General features: G+C 34.5%; 1 protein-coding gene across 7 annotated transcripts in view; it reads left to right on the top strand.

Annotated features, from left to right (window-relative positions):
• Window positions 1-3,800: 3,800 nt before the first annotated feature.
• Window positions 3,801-22,596, top strand: part of LOC117112143 (arf-GAP with Rho-GAP domain, ANK repeat and PH domain-containing protein 1-like) — a 63,208-nt gene continuing 44,412 nt past the window's right edge. For 2 of the 7 annotated variants that reach the window (XM_033255207.1, XM_033255256.1), the window contains exons 1-7: window positions 3,917-4,084; window positions 9,157-10,454; window positions 13,596-13,691; window positions 20,104-20,151; window positions 20,258-20,295; window positions 21,624-21,705; window positions 22,084-22,146. In XM_033255207.1, coding sequence (XP_033111098.1) covers window positions 9,225-10,454; window positions 13,596-13,691; window positions 20,104-20,151; window positions 20,258-20,295; window positions 21,624-21,705; window positions 22,084-22,146 — 1,557 coding nt within the window. In that variant the 5' untranslated portion in view covers window positions 3,917-4,084; window positions 9,157-9,224. Of the gene's footprint in view, window positions 4,085-9,156; window positions 10,455-13,595; window positions 13,692-20,103; window positions 20,152-20,257; window positions 20,296-21,623; window positions 21,706-22,083; window positions 22,147-22,596 lie in introns of all 7 variants that reach the window. The other 5 variants (XM_033255216.1, XM_033255238.1, XM_033255230.1 and 2 more) reach the window with 5 other exon arrangements.

The raw sequence follows: 22,596 nt of genomic DNA, 5'->3' as shown, positions 1-22,596 counted from the left end.
TGTGCCCCCCCCCCTTTTGGACATTTCTGGATCCGCCCCTGATATATATGGGCCTATATATATATATAATAAAAATTCTCATTCAATCAATGTTGTTGGTGTGAATCCATATATGCCTCATCGTAAGAATAAATAAATAAATAAGTAGGCGCAGACACAATAAACTGCTACGATACATTGACTTGTAGGAGTCATAGAAATATTTTTATTTATTTTATTTGCGAATTTCGGCAACTCCTGTTACCTTCGTTAGTGCTTGAGTATCTATGAGAAACTTTACAGAATGTACATTTCTATACAATAGGTGCATACAATAGGTATGATAGGTGAGTCCTGGTGTTAGTCACCTATTGCATAGACATGTGCATTCTGTAAAATTTCTCATAGATATTCAAGTTGGCATTTTTTTTACAGATGAGCGCTTTACTATGTTCCACTCTATTTTTAATTTGGTATTCTCATTTTTTAGTTTCCACATATATTTAGACAATTCATATTCCTTTTCATATAAGAGAGTAGTATGTGCTAACGATCAGTTATTCTGAGGATCGTGATAGCGTGAAACGTGCGTTATAGACTCACATCCATCTATGTCCAGTTAACATACGTATTTTGCTCTTACTGTTTTCAATTTGTAATAGAGCACTCTCCCGCACGGGACGTACTTACCTTATCAAAGTTCCCCCCCCCCCCCCCCCCCACCCAACAGCACCCCCATTTCAAGAATTCTAGATACGCCACTGTTTACTACCGAGTCCCAAGCTACTGGCGTTTTTGCAAATTCGTTCTTTCCCCGCACAATTTAAGGGTGGAATGAGTTTCAGCAACATGCAATTTCCCAGCAAGACGAAGTTAAGTTTAGGAAGCTCTCTTGCAAGACCCATCCATCCAAAGCAAAATTATAATTAATTAAAATGCAATCCGCCCTCATCGAACCTCCAGTCTAAATTCCTGCATGAAATCCTTTGGAGGATGCCAAGCAAGTCACCAAGATCTCCAAAGATATAAACAACTCATAATATAATAAACTCAAACCGTCTTACGGTAATGCTTTAATAAATTCAATTTGTAGCCTATATTCTATAGTTATTCAGGGATGTAGCCGGGATTTTCGAAGGGGGGTGGGGGAGCCGTTAAACGAGATACGTAAGACCTCGATGGGTCCAGGGGTGAACCCCCTGTGAAGTAGCGCACTCTGAACGTTTTAAGTAGGCCTACTGTTTTGAAAGGATAAAGTATATACCTATATAATACAATATAATTTAATATAATATAATATAAGAATATCATGAGATGTATATGCCAACTAAATTTCCTGTGGGGAAATCTAGTGTCAAATGTTGTCTACACAAAAACTGTACTTTATTAAAAGAGTAAGTCTACTGAAGGGGTGTCGTCAATGGAGATGTGCACACATATAAGTGTACTGTGGTCACTGTGCATGGGGTTGTCTGACAGCACATACCGGCTGACCTTGATAGAGAGTGATTGATTGCACAAAGGTTTCCATGCTGGTGCATCTGCGCTTAAACTGTCTTTGTAGATATGCATTGCGCGATGTGACACAGAATCAATCTTTCTATATGTATCCATTCAATTATCTATAAAAAAAAACAAACAAACAAACAAACAAACAAACAAACAAAAACAACAAAAACTAAATTTTGTGATATAAGGAGGGGGGACCCCTAAACCCGCCCCTGAAAATATGAGGAAATAGTAGCCTACCTCTAGATGGCCAGAAACGACACTATTGTTTGATACATGTTTAATCTTAAACGATTTATAGAGCCGCCGATATCAAAGCGAGTTGTCCAAAATCGGTAAATGTAAGTCTGCCGCCCTCAAATCCTTTGCATATTAGATTTGATCTCTACTACTTATAGTAGAGATTAGAATCTATAACAAATCTGTCATTTTTGTTTTTGTTCAATGTGTAAGGTTTACGAAATAGAGTTAAAATTAGACTAGTGGTATCAAAGCAGGAGTGTGGTCCTGATATCAATACATTTCAGTATGCCGCCCTCTATTCGATGACAACCTATTACTCGATGACAACCTATTACTCGATGACAACCTACTACTGATAAAGATCCAATAGTTTTATTGTCTGAAAATTCAGAAATTACATTCCACTTGCAGTGTTACAAGTGTTAATAACATATACAGATGATTAAATAAAAGATAACTAAGGATATAAAACTATGAGCACCAAACAATATCTATTCATAAGATAAAGAGTAGGCCTACATACAACGAACAGAATTAATATTAAAAATTATTAAACAATATTACACATTAAACATCATTAAATTAGGCCAAAGTTGCACTTTTAAACTTCAATTATCTATTATTATTATTATTATTATTATTATTATTATTATTATTATTATTATTATTATTATTATTATTATTATTATTATTATTAATAATATTATTATTATTATTATTGTTATTATTATTATTAGGTGCTGGGAAGGGAACGAAGGTTTGGTGAGTGGTACATTTAGACGGAAACCAGAGTTGTTAAGATTAAAAGCATTATGTAGTGGATGAGTTGGATGAAATAATATATTATAAATTTCAATTGAATAAATAAATTATAGTGGTTTTAAGGAGTAGAAGAATATCATAAAAACAAACTAAATTCTGCAACTGGCCGCTGCTGAATAATGAAATGATGAAGAGGGCGCTATTTACCAGTCATTGAGAAGTGGATTGTTTTGCTGCAGCGACATCCAGCACACGACGTGAGACGGTGTCATCTAGTGGACGATGATTGCGCAGGCGTCGTTTATTCGATTATACACCAGGGGAAATTAATTTGTTATAAGATACTGTAGATAATTCTTTACTATCATGAAATGATAACAGTTGACATATACGGTAGTTGCAATAAAAAGGTTCCCCTTCCATTTGAAAATATCTTGTTCACATCATATATTTAGTGGTTGAACACACGTCAGATCAATGCGACTAGACTATGAATGATGTACATATACCTATATATGATTTAGCCATGGCATGGAGCTTTATAATTATTTTAAAAGAACTATAATTCTATTTCACATAAAATTTGATAATAATTAATATATTGTGCAGAGAGAACTTTTCTTAATTGAGTAATTCCCACCAATATGAGAATCATTGCAACGCCTAGGCCTAGTACTCAGAAATTTGTGTATATCTTTAATATAGGAATTTTAAATCCAGAAGCACTGCCGGCCCTCACTCCTTGAAATATTTAATGTTAGAACATCTCTTGATTGACATATCAAGTAATTCTCTTGTGGAAGATATAGTAAAAGCTATAACGTTTGGTTAAAATTATCTTTTACTAAATCTCTTTATTTCAAGGTACTGTAGTATTATTTATGTTTGTTTTACTTAATTATTTCCTCTTTAATCGGCATTTTGCTTTTATTTTCTCCTTTGAGCTGTTCTTTTTTTTATAATACAATTTGTCTTTCTTTAATGTGTCTAGTTCTCTGGATTAATTTATTATTTAAAGTATTTTGCTGTTCCTTTATTGTTCTAATTTTAGGGTGTTTTTTTTTTTTTTTCATTTTTCTTTTTTTCAGTTTTCATCTAATTAATTGTTAAGATCTAGTTTATTCTTTCGTCTTTATTGTATGTACTGAGGGTCACAACTGATTACCCGAGGTTGGATGGACCACCCTAACAAAATATTGTTGTAATGAAAAATAAATAAATAATCTTATCTTATCTTATCTACCGATAAACCAATGGAATAGTCTTACGTGTCGCCCTATTGGGCTGCTCGACTTGTAATAGATCGCGCCATGAAGTCTATCGTGTTGTGGTAGTGCACGGCTGTGCTGCGATGAAAAACCCAGTACTGTACACAACTCTTTTTCAGTACAATAGCTTATCTGAGGCGGAAGTAGGTAATACAAATACGAGAACCGATGTGAAGTTAGGTCCAGGAAAAAAGTTGAAGAAACTTCCTTGAGTCCGTAGGAATTAAAAACATAAAAAGGCTTTTTAAATGTTTGTTAGTACCCTGTAAGTTTACTTCACCCAAAACCGTATGGAGTTTTTAGTGTAGGAAAGTAAATACCTGGTAAGTATGACAAATTTTAAACTTATTTTAAGGAATCAAACAACAATAACAACAAGTGGTGTCACTGATGTTTTCCTAGCTTACAGCGGTATGCGTATGTCTAGCCTAGGCCTACGCTAACCTGCTCAAAGAGCTGCTGTTGGCCTATTTACGCAGCCTTTGCCATATTCAAGAAGATATCGGAAGGAAACATTCACTAAGATGTTATAGATTTACGATAGCCCAAAGCTATTTTTTTTTTGCTTTCGCCCATGAATGAAGTCTACGCAACAATCCGTTGCGTCGGCGGACATAATTTAGCCTAGGCCTAGGATATGCCTAGAAATTAGATGTCTACTCATTCAGAACAGTGCAACCAAGTAAGTAAGTACTGTTGACAGTCAATGACCAGACATCATGTGCCGATGATATGAAAACATCTAGGCCTATGCACTTCAAAATTGGAGCTGATATTGAGTATGCTGCGACCCAGTTTGGATCATGATGGAACAATGGGTTCTAGGGGGTCCTGGCCAAGTCTCTCGGAAGTTGCGAGAGTCTAAAAAAAGGAAGGCCTCCCACAGGCAAGTAAGAATCTCCCAAAAATTCCCCATTCTCCTGCAAATTCATGAAATCTGCATGTTTTGCTACGTACACAACAAGGCCTCTATCTATACCTAATAATAATATTATCAGTTTTGTTTCACCATGCACAGCAAAATACAATTAAATATGTTAAGAAAGCTCATTTCACCAGATCTCCAGGAAGGCATTTCTTCCAACTTGGGACCCCTGGGGTTCCATGCTGGGGAAGACATTGATACTGAGTCAAATAACTAAACAAAGAACAATGGAATCCGGTGGAGGGCTCACGTTTCAATAGGGGTATTAGAGACCTTATTCAATTCAATACTATATTTTCTAAATTTATTAGCACAGATGCATACTGTATTTTGTTTAATCATTTCATTTTTTTATTTGACCAAAAATGGAATACATATAATCAAAATAAACAGTCAGGGGCACCTTAAGCAAAAATTCATTATAAAAACTCTGATGAGTCAGCTTCAGTGCAGTTCATTGTCTTTAATATTATTTTTTGTTCCATGTTAATTTTTCCTCATTTATCCTTTTCAAAACAGTGAAATTTGTCAGGTACATTTGCCTGTTTCCACCACTCAGCACAGTTGGACTGTGTGTTTGCAGGGGTATTCTCCCACTTTTGCCTACGGTACCTCTATGTCCATTATATCAGGATGCTAAATAAATTGTCTACTTACCTAGAAATGCAATTACGGGAAAAAACCATTGACACCAATGTGGCCTTGGGTATATAACTGAGTACCAATCAGGAAATTTTGGGTCATTTGTTACAATCCCCTTTTTTGGCCATGCATCATCGTTGAGGGCCAGAAAATGTGCAGGTACAGAAACTTATTATGGCAATATCATGACAAAAAACTGTAGTGTGACTATATAGTGATGATGTGCCTACTGTATGGGTATAATATGATGTCAACATGACCATATTTAGGCATATCATATGTTTTTGTTAATTAAAATTTGATGGTTTTGAGAGGGCTAAAGCTCTATCCACACTATCAAATTTTCTTTGACAAAAAAATGTGACAAGCCCATATATAGTAATGCTATGCCTATATATGGTCATGCTGTGATGTCATCATGCCTATATATGGGCATATCACACTTTTTTGTCACACAAAATTTGATAGTGTAGACAGAGCTTTACAGTACTGTTTTCTTTTTTTTTCTTTTTTTTTAAATGTAAAAAAAATCTGTTAATGCTCGTTTTTCATTGTTCTTTTACAGGTTAGCGGTTTAGAGAAAATTAACCTTTGGTGTCGGGTTTCAGCCTTTTTTTCTCTCTGGGCATGCCGCTAACCTGTCTTTTTGTATTTCCTGTTTGTGTTTTTTATTCTGTTATAACATACCAAATTTATTAAATAAATAAATAATAAAACATGCTTATAAGCTAGATTTATTATACATTCTGTATGATAAGAGCGGCAAAACTGACCTCGAGGTTGGGAAACCAAACCGTTCCCACTGAAGTTCTATTTTCCATCTGCTACAGTAAAATTAAAGTAGTACTAGTTGTTTACAGGTAAGTTTGGAGACTACAGGTTGCTACATGGCATATCACAGGGGAAAATCTAAGAAGGGGGGGGGGGTGCCAGTTGGCCTCTCCCTCTTCCCCAGAACAAAATGTGAAAAAATAGAAGAGAAGAAAATAAAGAAGAAAGAGGTATGAGCATGGTACTTCAAAACAAGCAATTTTCACTCTCCCTCCCCCCTCCCACCCCACCTAGATGGTGCTTTGCACTTCGCTTGCTCCCTTTCCTGATTTTTCTCTGGTTCCGCCCATTTATCAAGTGGCTTCCAGGGCCTTGTGTAATAATATCAGGTAAGTGCCCTCTGTTATCTCAACATTGATAATACACTCTGTATGTTGTTTGATTATGATTATCAATTTTTTTTTGCAGTGTTGCAATCATCAAATATGTCGGTGAAGTTTTTAAACCAACCTTTTAGTCGTGTCGATGTTACATGTAGAGGTTTATTTAAACGTTTATGTGATTGTTATCATAAGTTTTTTATGTCTAATATTAATATTGATATTTTTTTTGACAGTTTAAATGTTTTTAAATCTAAAGTTGTTAGTACTTTTTAATGTATTTTTATTTCTTTTTACATAAATATTTTATATGCATTTTAACCTGTTAATGGCGGTTGTTATCGCTGTTGGTTAGTATGAAATAAAATAAAAAAATATAATAATTTTTAAAACATTTATTAAATTAAAAAAAATATTAGAAAATATTTGTTGGATTTTTAAGTCTATTTTGTGAATACTTTCCTGGATAAACCGATAAATGCCTAAGTTTCCTTTGAAACTTTCCTCTCGAACATAAAAGAAAATAATGGACTCGTCCATGTATACGTGGAAGCCTACTTGTTCGATGTGTGGTGGGCCTAGTCATAGCACACGTAATGATAAACACCCTGCTTGCCCGGCCTGTCCCTCTTGCAGGCAGGGCGCGCCGTGTGATATTTGTAAGGCCTGATTTTTAAATTGGTCATGTGAAATAAACTAAAGAAACTTTTTCAATATATGCCTCACCTTTTTAAAGGGTTACTCGATAACACATGTGTAAGTAATCTATTTATTTCATATTAATTTGGATGTACAGTTCACTGTGGCATGATTCAAAAGGATAAAGGTATTAAAATCAATTTTAGTGTTCCTGATCACCACTCTTTGAGTTGTTGATTCAAAAGCTTGATAATAACCGAGCCCGTCCAGTGAAGGAACAGTTCTGTATATTTGACTTACAGTATGGTTAATTGTGGCTATTTAATTTAATTTAATTTATTTAATTGCTTTGTAGTTACGCTAAACTACTGTATTGTATCAATGAAAACATTTTTGTTGGCAAGCAAATATGTTCACTCAATTTTCAAATATTTTCAAATCTACTCATGATGTGATGGCCAAAATCCATCATGTATTTTTTGTTTGCTATAGTACTATAGCAGAAATTTGTTTTTATTTGTCTAGGTTATTCAAAGAGGTTATTTGTGGTAAAGTATCTAAACATACTGTTATTATAAGGAACTGTTAAAGGAAGGATGTAGTCAAAGCATTTGTTCTTCCGTGTGTACTATTTAATTCAAAATTCAAAAGAATATTAAACAAAAGATTACAGCAGGTCAGTTTCATACAATAGCATATAAGTGTCTCATGAAATGTCTGTCTCACAGAGGATCAGTTTGTCTGTCTCACAACTTATCTGTCCATGTATGATTCACACTACGGTAGATATGTCTGTCTTACAGTCGATAATTTTGTCTGACAGGAGATCAAAATCTGATACACAGCAGATCAGTATGTCTCACAGAATTATTAGTATTTCTCACAGCAGATCAGTATGTCTCACAGAATTATTAGTATTTCTCACAGCAGATCAGTATGTCTCACAGAATTATTAGTAATTTCTCACAGCAGATCAGTATGTCTCACAGAATTATTAGTATTTCTCACAGCAGATCAGTATGTCTCACAGAATTATTAGTACTGTATTTCTCGCAGCAGGTTGGTTTGTCTGTCTGTCCACAGCAGATTCGTTTGCCAGCAATATGTCTCATGGTATATTTTTATTCTCACAGCAGATCAGTTTGTTTCACAGAGTGTCAGTTTCTCTCACAGCAGATTTGTATTGTATGTCAGTATATCTCACACCTTAATAGTATGTTTCCCAGCAGATCAGTATATCTCATAGCAGATCAGTTTGTCTCACAGAGTCAGTCTCTCTCACAGCAGGTTTGTATTGTAGGTCAATACTGTATGTCTCACAGCACGAGTGTGTCTCACAGCAGATCATTTTGTCTCACAGAGTGTCAGTCTCTCACAGCAGGTTTGTATTGTAGGTCAGTACTGTATGTCTCACAGCAAGAGTGTCTCACAGCAGATCAGTTGGCTCACAGAGTGTCAGACTCTCACAGCAGGTTCGTATTGTAGGTCAGTACTGTATGTCTCACAGCAAGAGTGTCTCACAGCAGATCAGTTGGCTCACAGAGTGTCAGTCTCTCTCACAGCAGATTCGTATTGTAGGTCAGTATGTCTCACACCTTAACAGTATGTTTCCAAGCAGATCAGTATTTCTCACAGCAGATCAGTTCGCTTCACAGAGTATCAGTCCTTCTCACAGCAGATTCATATAGCTATTAGTATGTCTCACGGCAGATCAGTATGTCTCACAGCATATTAGTATTTCTTATACCAGATCAGTTCCTAGCAAATCAGTACAGTATGTCAAACAGCTTACTGTATCAGTATGTCCCACACACAGCAAAAAATTAGTCTAATTGTAGCAGATCAGTTTTTCTTACAACATAATTTTGAGAGGTTTTTTGTGAATGCCTTGTAAAACGCTCTCCACTATCAAATTTTGTGCGACAAATTTTTGTGATGTGCCCCGGGCCATATATGGACGTGATGATGTCACCCAAATATGGGCATATCACATTGATTTTATATTTCATTATATTTATTGTTTTTTGTTTTGTTTTAGGCACATGGTTATGAGTTTAGTGATACAGTCCCGTTTCTTCAAGTATCAAGATCATAGAAAGACATAAGATGGAGAATAATTCGCCAGCATCTCTAGAGGAATGGCTAATCTCCATCAAAATGGAGGAATATACTGGCTTGTTCAAACTGAATGAGCTGAGGTCAGTAAAGCAACTGCAGGAATTGGATGAAGATACTTTGTTGCACATGGGAGTTCAAATGAGAGGTCATCGAAAGAGAATACTAATGCATCGACCAAATACCGAATTTAGAGATAATGTAGCGAGTGCCTCCGTCCTTAATGATAATGACTTTCTTATTGACTTTCATGAAAAACCTAAACCTCCAGAAATTCCACCAAGGATCGTGCCTCAAATACCTCCAAGACCAGCAGAAAGAAGTTCTGCACCTGAACCAGTACCACGATCACTAAGACCGGTACCGATACCTGGAGGAGTTCGTCCAGTATCAAGTATTGCTGCAATAACAAGTGACAGTCACCTGAAAGAAAGACCAGTTCCACAACCAAGGAAGTTAAAGCCAGCTCCTGTTACCAATGGTAATCATCAAGACCAAACAACCGTTCACACTGACCATCCCATACCAGCAGAGAGGCGACTACCACCACCACCATTACCAGAAAAACAGATTATTGAGGAAATAGATCATCCACAACCTCCCCCCACACCTCCTGTTGATCTGCGTACAAGACCCGTACCTACACCCCCTCCAGCTCAACCATTACCAACGTTGCCTCCCAGACCCTACTCGCAATTCTCAGTCAACGCCCCTCCAAAACCAAGAGAAGAAACAAATTTTGTTTTTTCTAATCTGCCTAGTCTACATGAGCAATCTCGTACTGATGGAACTCAGGATGTCTGGAATGGAAATAATTTCTCTCAATCATTAGATGAGTTATTAACCTCAGACGAATATTCCGTGATAACTTATCCCCCTGTTGGTTCCTCTGGAAACACTTCAGGAATGACCAGCAAAAAACATTCATCAGATTTGATCAAATTTGATGAACACATGGACAACGAAGATCCATACGATAGACTTTGGGAAAGTAATGACAATATTATTGCCACAATCCCAGCTCTACCAGAAATAGAGACGGACCCTCTTAATGTATATAGCGATATAGAATTTAGTTCAGAGCCACCACTACCAATTCATCCACCGCCGCCACCTCCCCCGTCGCCTCCATCTAATGATAACCATTTAGTGCTGAGTGATATTGATAGTGAAGAAGACCCAGAGGTCAATCAGGATTCAATCACTCCAAAGGTTGTGCGGGTAAGTTTTGTTGACATATTGCTAAATATTTCTAATTTTTGAATGATATTTTGTTTATTGAGCACAGTTACAGGATAACATGTCAGGAGGGTGTAACAACCTGTTTTCATCTACTTTAACGTTGGATGTGAACTAATTATTATACCAATTTTAAAATTTTTTCTTACTTTGTGGATTGACCACATTCCTGCTTATGGGGCTTAGATGTGTTTTTAGATAGAAATGGCTAAATTTTATTAACAACATAAAATACAGTGTGAGTATTTTGTGCTTCTGTTCAATCAAGCAGCCTTATTATTTTCATATTGCCTTCATGTGATTTTGACCTGCTGTGAACTGAGGTTTTGCAATGAATGAATTTATACAAAATATTTAAAAACACTTAATCAGACCATAAATATAGCCCATAAGGCCAAATAACAAAAATTATTAGTTTACAACCCTCACCTGTATGTCATCTACTGTATGGTATTAAAAAAAATAATAATTTTGGGGGGGGAAAAATAATTTTTTTTATCCCATTTTTTTTATAAATATATATTTAGTAGATATTGTTCGTATTATCTCCATCATGTATTTTACTTTGAATGTCAATGCACCAGCAAAATCCTACAGTAAGGGGAGTATTAGGCTTTAGCAAAATATGAATTAAAAATCTCCCTCCCTCCCTCATCACTTTTTCACCCTACTGTAAACCTAATATTGTACATGTTTTATTGGACTCTAATGCAAATTAACTGACGTTATATATCGGATAGGCCTACATCATCACTGTACATTTGCAGTTTTGAATTATATGATACTGAACAATTAGCAATTGTTTTTACTTAGGTTTGAAAACAGCTCCCAATTCACATATACAAAACCAGGAAATAGACAAAAAAATAGAGTTCTTTGCAGGAGTGCCTTGCCGATATTTTATACTCAGCTGCTTAATTGTTTACAATACAAACAGGAAAAAAGTGTTGAATACAATACAGCATCTACAGAACTATACGTAATAATTGTTTTTTATTCTAAAGTGAAAAAAATGTATTCAAAGATCCATTGAACAGACAAGACCCAACAATTTAGAGTCATTAGAACAATAAGTTCCATTTAAATTGTGATTCTCATGTTTATTATTATTCAATATTGTTGATAATATTCCTGCTGCTGTTTTAATATTGTGAGTCTTGATTGTTGTATTCTAGTATATTTTAGTATTCTGGCAGCTTTTTATTGAAGGTTTTATTTAGTTTTTAGTTTAGAAATAAAATGTATTTTCTTACAAGAAACTTACTGGGCTGTGCCTAAATGAAAGGATAAAGACACAGTGCTTTTTGCAGAGAAAAATGAGAAAGATACTGTGCCGTACAATAAAAATGGAAAAAGATAAAGAAAAAAAATCTATTCATTCATCCTTGTGTGTTGGATGTGTCAACATTGGATCCTGATGTGACTCCGGGCTCTTACACATTGTTTATATTGTCTTGTTTCCCCCTTTTTAAACCCTGTATCTCATTTTGTTATTTTATTTTACAGCATTTATAAACTATTTTTACCTGGTCCTGGCTACAGATCAGACGACACATAGTGCAGGCTTAGAAAGGATTCCTAATTATGTGTGCAATAGACCTTTCTACTACTAAGCCACGCCCCTTGGATATTGTTGCTAAGGTCCTGCAAATTGCAGAGGTGGCGGAAGCATTTAGGTATTGGTCAGGCAGAAATGTCCACACCAACCCTCAGCCCCACAATGGTTGGTGCTGAGGTTGCGACTTTTTAGGACTTTACACTTCTATATACTCGTATATAGCACTGTCAAACTTAGAAAACAATTTTTGAAGTATCATAATTTGACGATATAAAAAGCATTTTAATTTTTATAAATCATATATTATCACACCTGGGAATTGTTGACTGAGTTTCAGAATTTTTTTTGGACTTAGCATTTCTAGAAGCATGGAAATAACACTCGCAACTTTCAAAAACTATTTTCGAAGTTTAAACGTATTTAGATGTATTAAACATAAGCATTTAGAAATAGAAATGAAATACTATCACACAGGATTTGAGACTGACAAGAGGCTATTTGACTGCAGTTTGTCTACCATATCTACTGTAGTATAGTACTGTATAAAATACAATGTACGTTTACCAGTTAGCTGAACTTTGTGTCAATCAGTGGTGGATCTAGAAATTTGAAATTGAGGGGCCCCAAAGAGGAACTTTCACTAACGGCGAGCCAAAGACCTCAGCCAGTGGCATATCTAGAAGTCTAGGGTTCTGATTGGGGGCGTGAAGTGGGAGGGGGGGCCTTGGTGATCAGTTGAGTGGCGCTAATTCGCAAAAGGTGATTTTAAGTGATTTTTAACTACTTGACCGTCATTTTTTTTTTGTACGCCCCCACACATCATCTAGATACACCACCAAGGTTGGGGTTGAGGTACAGTATGAAAAAATGATGATTTTGGCACCTAGATGGCTGGAAATGGCACTACCAGACTTATTTTAATATAATTTTCCTTTTTACTCCATTAATTTATAATTTTGAAAAATATAGGTGGGGTAGGGGGTGGGGGGGTGGAAAAATTGTACCTTTAATGCACACGTTTATAGCATTTTAGTGCGGTGCACTTAATAATAATACCGGTATTAGGTGCACTTAATAATAATACCGGTATTAGGTGCACTTAATAATAATACCGGTATTCATGATTTAACAAAATGTTTATTTTTTAAAATTATTTCAACATAATATTTATCTCTGCAAAATATTTGTCAGGCGGGGCGGCTGTCTGACCTGCCGGACCTTTTCCACTGCCCATGCAAATCGACTGTAAAAAAATATGCAAATGTGCGTCTGTGGGACAATACGTGTGTTTGTACTTGTAGAATGCGCAAATTCCTAGGACTCTTCTGATTGGTCAGTTGTTAATTTCATTTTCATCGTCTGTACTAAGCAGATCCCCGGAAATGACTTCTTGCAACTTGGGACCCGTGTGAATGTGAATTACAATGTTTCAAAAATTAATAATATTTTCAGTTCGCTATCACAGCCATTTTATTTTGTCTTGGTTAATTAAAGTTACTAATTTGCTTTTAGTTTTTATGTTGCATCTTTTACCACATTATATTTTTCAAGTCTTTCATTCTTAGCGGTCGATGTCAGTAAGAAAAGTTATAAAAACCATTGGACACACCATTCAAACTATTCAAGGTGTACCTAAGTTGCCGCTTCTCCAAGTGGTCGATGTGAGTAAGATAGCTGTTAGCCACCATATTCTGTGCACTCCACTCACTAATCAAGATTTCATTCAAGTGCAGTGCTTTTTCGTATTCTATGTGCATTGGAGTTTTGTTCATGGGTTGTGCAAGTACTTCAAAAGTGAAGTTCTAAAATTTTTCTGGGAGAAATAGTTATCATTGGTTGCTTTTTTCATGGGAAATACATTTATCATGTTTCATATCCATTCATTGTTAATATCACTGTATATAATAAAATGCGAGGTTCAACAGTAGCTTTAATTAGACATTTTATTACTTCGTAGTACCCTACAACACATATGGTGTGACACTCAGATTCAGATAAAATTGCCTAATGACTAGAAATATGAAAATATAATTGATTATTAAGGGGTCATTCACAATTTTCAACATTTTCACAAATGTACAGAATATAGTGAAGAGGGGATAGATAAATGTGTACACTTCTACAATGCATGAAAATGTTAATTCAAAATAACATGTAATATTTTGAATAATAATTTTTTATGACCAATTAGACAAAACTGTTTTATACCTTATTTAGCGAACCCGCCACCCGCCAATAATAGCGATTTTGAATACAAATAAATTTTTGGCCAATCAGTGCACCCACCACCACAAAAATTTGTAATTTCACAAAAAAACAAAAAGTTTTTATTTATTTTTATTACACCTGCCGCTGCCTTGAAATCTAAAAAAATGAGGTATGTTTCTCCCTAATTATATAAATTTAACCCTTTCTAGTCTGCCCCATTACCATTGCCTGAGGCTGTACCAAAGCTGAGAAATTACATCATCCACACTAAATGTCGGGTTTTTACTGGGCGCAGGCATTTTATTTAGTCTGAATACAGGAGGCCCTCTACAAAAATACTTCTACATCGCTTTCAAACAATCTTATAGAAGGCAGCATATCTATAAAAAAACGATCCCTAAGATAAGCTGAACATGCTCATAAAAATGAGAGTGGTACTTTAAAAGGTTATGTAGTAGTGACTAAGTAGTAATAAAATTATCAAAGCTACTGTTCAACTTGATTTTTACTTTGTATCCGCTCTGGTCTACCATTGAGCGCTCTGTTGATAATTATTTGGGATATGTTCTATAGTTAATTTGAATTCAAATTTAATCATGGTGGTAGAGGCTATACTAATTTCCCATGGTCTTAAAAGCTGTACCAATCCTATTGATTATAGTAATATTTATGAATCATGCATGCACTTGGTACAGTAACTGGTGGATACAGGTAAAAGGAACAGTCGGTCTTCCATCCTATCATAATTTCCCCTTCCTCCTATTTCTTATCTTACCTTCTTACCTACCTTTTTAATCTATACTATGTCTGTACCTCTGTCTTCCACTACTTACCATATGTACTGTAGTTCCTAGCTTTCATATTAGGCCTAAAAAAATAAATTGTTTGCCCTTCTTTTTTTTAAATGATAAAAAGGAGCAGGGGGGGGTTTTAAGATGCTCATCAGATGGAATAAAAATAAGCTACAGAGGCCTTGAATGGTAATATTTTACATCAGATAACAACTTTAGACTAATTTGTAGGGAATCTGGCAAAAAATAAAGATAAATTCACTCACATTTTTTTTTATTTTTTAAAGAAAAAAAAAATGTTTTTTTTTTCCAGTTACGTGGAGTGGAGGAGGGCAAACAAACAATTTTTTTTTTTGGCCTAACTGTCTGTTCTTTTCCCTTTTCCCCCTCTCCCTCCCAGAACCTGGCCATCTGTCTCGTATTGTACCCCCCTTTTCACTATTTGTTATCTTGGATTTACCATGACTGTTTACATTTCTTGTAATTGAGGAAGTGATGGTGGTGGTGGTTGTTTTATTGGTGGTGGTTTTGGAATTAGTCCTGTAATTAGTCATGATGTTTGCAGTGGTAATGGGCAAATTACATCATTAATGTACAATATGTTGTCTTGTCCATGAAACAATACTTAAACAATCTTAGTATTTGGAAATTTTGGAATTATTTATAAAATATAAAGTTACAAAATAATCATCAATTATTTACCGTAACTAAATAATCAACTTCCAGTGCCTTATACATACTGTATATAGGTGGTGAAATAATATACTTTAATATGAACCTTCTTAAAATATATCATACAAATAATAATACAGATAAAATATTAATTAACACTCTGACCGCTAAGGGTTTTAAAAAATAATAACACCACCAGAATTTTTAGCAAATTTTAACACTTTACCGAAGCTTGTTAAGAGTGCGTATGTGATCAGATTGACATGTAGTGAATACTCTACTACAAAAACTATGAACATTTTAGCTTTAAAATGGTACCAAACACTTTATTCTAATCACAATCTGTAATCCGTAACAGTAAAATGAAAATGACTCACACTTGAAGATTTACGCAATTTCACACAACAAAGCTGAGATTTTGTGAAAGTAAATCAATACCGCTCTACGCTAATGTAAACAAACAAATAAATGTCCAGACTGAATATAGTGTTTAAATTTGCTAGTACATGTCGGTAATTACCCCATCTGTCGGATTCTGTAAAAAAATACCCAGAAACACAGAGATCTCTGTGTTTGGCGGTCAAGCTTTGCGTTATCAAACACAGAGATCTCCGTGTTTGCCGGGCAGAGTGTTAATGACCAGAGAAAAACAATTAAAGCCCCATTCCCGGCAAAATTGAACTAAAAAGAATTTTTTTTTAGAAAAAATGCATTATGCATTACTCTATTTATTATAAACAATGGAAAAATATTGGCATAAATTTTAGTTTCACACAAAAGAATAAAAAAAAAGAGAAATACACACTATTTCTCATAGGAGATTACCATTTTCTTAACGAATTCTTTGTTACTAGGCAAATTCAGAGTTTGTAGATCACATCCGCTGGAATGCTCTCGCTTTTATATATACTTTACACTGTCAATAAAGTGCGCCCTTGCTATTGAAATTGGTTTTTGTACTTCGCATCTCGCAAACTGCGATCGATCGAGTAGGCCTGAAATATGTTTGGTTAGTTCTCGGTCTGAATCATTTTTTTAACAGATTTGAAATAATTCCTGTGAAATATTATATTTCACAAGTGTCAATACTAGCAACGGAAAATATCATGTCGGCAGTTTTTATGTGTGATAACAGAACCTAAATTGAGGTAAGGTTAGGCCGAGTCCAGCAGTGTCGGATAGGCTAATGTTTTCAGCACCTACTATACATCTTCGCATACCTATCGCAAAATCAAACATGAAAAATCCATCCTCAATTATTTTTTATTTTTTGTGTGGAACACAAAAAAATCAAATTTCAGTCTTTCATGTTTAGGAATGTCTAAATTCAGTTAAATTAGCAATTTCGTTTTATACTTATAAATCTTAATAACATATATAAAAATCAGATTTTTCTTAAAAACTGAAATCTTGCTGGGAGTGGGGCTTTAATTTATAAAATTAGTAAAGATTCAGGTCATGGCATGTATATTCATTGAGTTTTTATTCCTTGTACAGTGATTGTAAATTTTAAAAAAAAATCATTAGGTATGGTTTCTCCACTATTTTATTGTGATTTGTGAGCAGTAATTTTACTTTCACTTCTCTTAGGTATTTTGCTCAAATGTTTCTTTTATTTTGTACAATATTGAATACAGTGTATTATTGTAGTAGATTCACATACTGAAAAATAAGTACAGTATAATAGTGGTTGTTTTTTTTTTTTCCACATACTGAGTCCGGTAGCAGGTTCCTGTGCTTAACTGAGCATGCATTTGCAACAATGAACAGGATTATAAACAATCAGGGAAAAAAAAATTTGTTCAATTCACTCCAAAAATAAACAGCAGGAAAATTCTGGGAATTGTGATGTATTTTTAGAATTTTTTTTTCTAAATTATTATTCAAAATTGGAATGGTTAATTTAGGTAAAAATTATTCAAATTCTGTGATGCAGAACCACCTCTGTTTGTTGTACACATACAGTGTCACACTAGGCTACTACTTTATAGGCCTATACAATAGGGCTCTCGTAAGGTCCTACTGGCCATCTGCATTAAAAATTACTAAATGAAAGACGTAATCTTTACTTAATTTATTTATTTATTTATTTTTTTTTTTGGCATCCCAGCTAATCCAATCTGGCAAAATATGTATAACTTAAAATCATTTTTTTTTTATTCATTTTATATTCCTTCAGGTTGCATACAGCAGGACAGCATTACAACGTTCTGTATGATAGGCAATGTAATCTCTATAATATTATATATAGCCAGTGGAAGGGTTACCGTATACTTGCGTTTAAGACAAGGCTTAAAATAGTAAATTAACATTGAAAAAGCGGGGTCATCTTAAAAGATTGACATATAAATTTTAGCTTTTTAAAATCATGTCTGTCTTTTGTGCAGATCGTAGATCAAAGCCCACAACAAACGGCTTCTGGTTGCTAAGCAACAACAGCTAAAAACCTTAACACGCAAATTTACTTCTACTATGAAGCTACTAAAATGTTAGTATAAATAAACGTAATTTTAAATACGATTTTGATGAACATTTAAAATCTCATAAAATTGTATTATTTGGAAGATTAGCCCTGCATTAGACTTTATTTTGAGCAAGCTAGATGCAGTATCAAGACAATAGCCTGGTTCTCACGAGAGTCCTAGTATCCGGATCGGGAGCTAACCGTTAGCGCTAACTGTCCTGCGTGAGAACGCCTGCTCGGTTAGCGTTAACCATTAGCGGTATCCGGATACGCTAACAGTTAGCAAGCGCTATCGGTTAGCAAGTTGAGGCGTTTACATCATCAACCAATCATACGTACTCGTTTACAATTTCCAGTTTCTTATTGGCCAGTGATTCGATCATCATATTGTTGGTATCCGGATCAGGATTTTCTCGCATGGACGCACGGCAGCTAATGGTTAACTGTTAGCTGCCATGTGAGAACATAGCCTGTAACTTTCTGAAAGTTAGCTTGTTGCTATGCAACGAGTCGATTAAAGGCAAGACTTTTTATATTCCTTGTTTCCTTATTTTTTCGAGATCATCGGAGAACAGTGGCGGCTCTAGGATATAATTTATTGGGGGCTAAGATGTCCGACTGAGGGAGCTAAGTACTTATGGGTGTAACTATAGCTGAAGGCCCAAGCCAGGATAGATATGCAAGGGGGAGGTGATGTGCCCTCCTCCCAAAACGAGATTTAAAAAAACAAATTGGGACTTCTAGACTAGTAGATGTCTGTCCGACTGCCCGACAAGCTTTGGCCGATGGATTGGGGGGAGGGGAGCTTGACCAGACCGATGGGGGGATTAATAAAAGTAAAGAAAAACTTTTATTTTTTTTTTTTCTGAAATTTCCACTTTTTCGCGGTTCACTAATTGGCCAAAATTTTTGTTCAAAATCATCAAAATCTTCTTGTGTTAATATCCCTGTAGATGGCTAAAATACAAATTAATGTAGTATGTTGATTAAGATATTTACAGTGCTTTAAAATTTAAGTCTTAAAATGCATTATTTAATTGTGGGGTCCGTGTAGAACTGAAATACTGTACTGACGTTGTGGTACACTTCCCGGAACAAGAGGGGGGTTCCCCCTAGAGTAGAGACCAATGAGGTACTAGCGACAAATCTTGTTTTGTTTTGGTTATCATTCCCTATCTTTGAGTGTGTGTACTTTTCACAGCCTAACTTGTTTACATGTCCCCGGAACTGTCTGCAGCGCTGCCAGTTCTATCGATGCTCCTGTTTGATTAATGACAAATTTGGTAAATGTGCAAACTTTAGTAGGTGGCGCAATCAATCTATCAATTATTTCATTAATGTGACTGGCCCTTTTTGGTTGGCTTTAAAACACAATTAACTTTGAGAGAAATAACAGTAGAAGTCCAGTTTTCTTTAGTTTGCTCTTTATAAGTTACTTAATAGATTTTGAATAAAAATAAGAATAATAATTATTAATAAAAATATGTAAAAGTTTATTATAAAAGGCCTTAAGCTCTGTCCACAAAAAAATATTGTATGCCTATATATAGGTATGATGTGCCTATATGTGGTCATGATGTGCCTATATGTGGTTATGATGTGCCTATATATGGTCATGATTTGCCTATATATGGTCATGATTTGCCCATATGTTCATGATGCGCCTATAATATGGTCATAATGTGCCTATATATGGGCATGATGTGCCTATATATGGTCATAATGTGCCTATATATATGTGGTCATGATATGCCCATATATAGGCATGATATGCCTATATATGGTCATGATGTGCTCATATGGTCATGATGTGCCTGTATGTAGTCATGATGTGCCTATATATGGTCATGTCATGATGTGATGTCACATGTTTTGTCAAAATAATTTGATAATCTAAACTGAGGTGCTTAAGTTTCATTTCTTTTTTCCTATGTTTAGGAAGGTACGCTGAAAAGATTCCAAGAGACTCTTAATGGGAAGGCAACAGTAAGAAATATTTATTGTTTAAAGGTTTGCATGGCGAAGTACTGTAATACTGTTAGATGATTTAAATATTCAGAAAATTAAATAAAAAAATTTTTCTTTTAATCAGACTAATGAAAAATCAGGAATTCTTTCCAAGCAAGGAGGGTAAGATTATGCATCATTTGATACTAGTTGCTTTGTTTAGTTTCTTCTATTTTTAATCAATTTTTCTTGTAATTAAGTTTGTATACAAGAATTAATATAAAATAATTAGCAATGCTCTGTTTTCTAACAAAATACCAGAATCTTCAATCCTGTTTAGCATCCTCAATCGATATATCATGGACTCAGTGGCGACGCCAGCGTCTGAAATCTGGTGAGGGGCGGGGAAAGGTAAAATTTTAGGGGGGGGGTGTAATATTTTTTTTTTCCCTAGCAGACTGGTGATAAAATTTGAGATAAGAGATAAGGAAAAATTAACACTTTGCTGATGTTAATCATAATAGGTGCACTACTGGGTGAGCAAATGCTCTTGTCAGCTTCACTGCTATTGATATAATTGGGGAGGGGGGTGGGAAATGAACAATTAAATCTCCCCTCCCCCTACTTACTGTTTACACTGAGTAGGTTTAATAGAATCTACAGTAGCACAATCATATATGCCGGTATATTGCTTTTTATTGTTATTGATTCTATATGGGGAAAGTCAACTACAGATAATTGTAAGCTTTGTAACAGTAAAGACACCCTTTTACATGTCCTGAACGTGTGTAAAGTTGCCCTAGACCAAGGTTGTTATACATGGCGAGATGATTCAATATTAAGATTTATTGTTAAAACTACTAAGGACCGCAGAAAGTCAGTGAAGTTATATGCAGACCAACCTGGCCTTTCTGTAGCTGGTGGATCAATCCCCCCTAATATATTATGTACAAGCCTTAAGCCAGACATATTCTTAATTGATGAATCTAACAAGGCAACTGAGATAATTGAATTGACAGTGCCACTAGAACCAAATATAACCAAGGCACATAATTATAAATGTAGCAAATATGATGACATCGTCATCAATATCAAAGATAAAGGTTATAAATGCACATTGATTTTGCCTGGAGTGGGTTCTAGGGGAGTATTTTCTAAAGATAATGAAACAAGACTAATTAATATTTTAGAATTAAGTATAATAAGCGATGTAAAAAGTACGAAAAGTGAATTAGCGAGCTGGCATTAACCGGCAGCTATGTTATCTGGAGCTCCAGACACTCACCTGAGTGGATGAAATGTCTTTATTTGTAATTGATTTCTTAAAATTTTTATCATGTTTTTATGTCTCTGTATTGCTTCTACCCTGCATGTGCCTAATTAAGCCATAACCTAAGTTTTTTTTGTGACATTCTTTTATTGTGTTTTTCTTTTAATAAAGAATGATTTTCTATATTTATACATAATACCAGTATGTTGCTTTTTATTGTTATTGATTCTATACCTTACAGGCAGCAAGGTAAAAGGGGCGTACAGAAGAGGTTTGTGAAATTTGATGGAAAATATCTCAAATACTATGAGAATGAAAAGAAGGTAATATGTTAATAATATAATATTTATTTCAATGCTTATATTTGATAAATTACATTATGTTGTTTTCAATTATAACTGCCAGAATTGTGGTATACAGTATAATTACATTTTTAACATGCAGTATTGAGTATTTGTACATGTTCTTAATAAGTACAAAACAAAAATATTCAACCAGTTCAAACTATTGTAACCTGTTTTTTAAATTATTATGTAAAAATTTAACAAATTTACTTACTTAAAATTGTTCTTGTACTTACCCCTAATAATAATGGAATTGCCTATCTTGCATATAGGAGTGCCCTGAAGTGTTCTGTGTTTCGCTATTGAGTGTCATTTTGTCCGATTAAACCCGTTTCTGTGTATGTTTTCATTTTTTAGACGTGTTTTAGCAAGAAAATGATTCCCGTTGGAGCTATGAGGGATGTAGAAGTTAATCAAGCGGTCAGTAAAAGTTTTTGATAGAAGAAATATTTTATTAAATACTATGGGAAGAATCCTTTTCTGCAGAGAAGTTATAATATTCTATAGATTTAATTGTGATCTTTTTGACAATAAGTTATTTTAATCTCACCCTTTTGATAAATCTTTTTACTGGAGCATGATCTGTACCAGTGAACACATTCTTTAGACACACTGGCTTAATATTGGTGTTTAATTTTATAGACATTTTTGTTGGATGTTTTTTTTGGAGAGTTCTGAAGACATTTGTTCTTTGCTTAGTACACAGTATCTATACTATCTATTCATATATTTTATATATGAAAGTGACAAAATAAATGAAATCATAATATTTTTAATAATATCTTTTATTTTTTATATAATGTTTTATAATATATATAATATTATAATAATATAATGATACAATCTAATAATAATAATATAATAATATAA

The sequence above is a fragment of the Anneissia japonica genome, unplaced genomic scaffold, assembly GCF_011630105.1.
Source record: "Anneissia japonica isolate Jap-2015-1 unplaced genomic scaffold, ASM1163010v1 scaffold288117_len521816_cov214, whole genome shotgun sequence".
In the NCBI taxonomy this organism is placed as follows: Eukaryota; Metazoa; Echinodermata; class Crinoidea; order Comatulida; family Comatulidae; genus Anneissia; species Anneissia japonica.
This window is presented reverse-complemented; position numbering and strand designations above follow the sequence as displayed.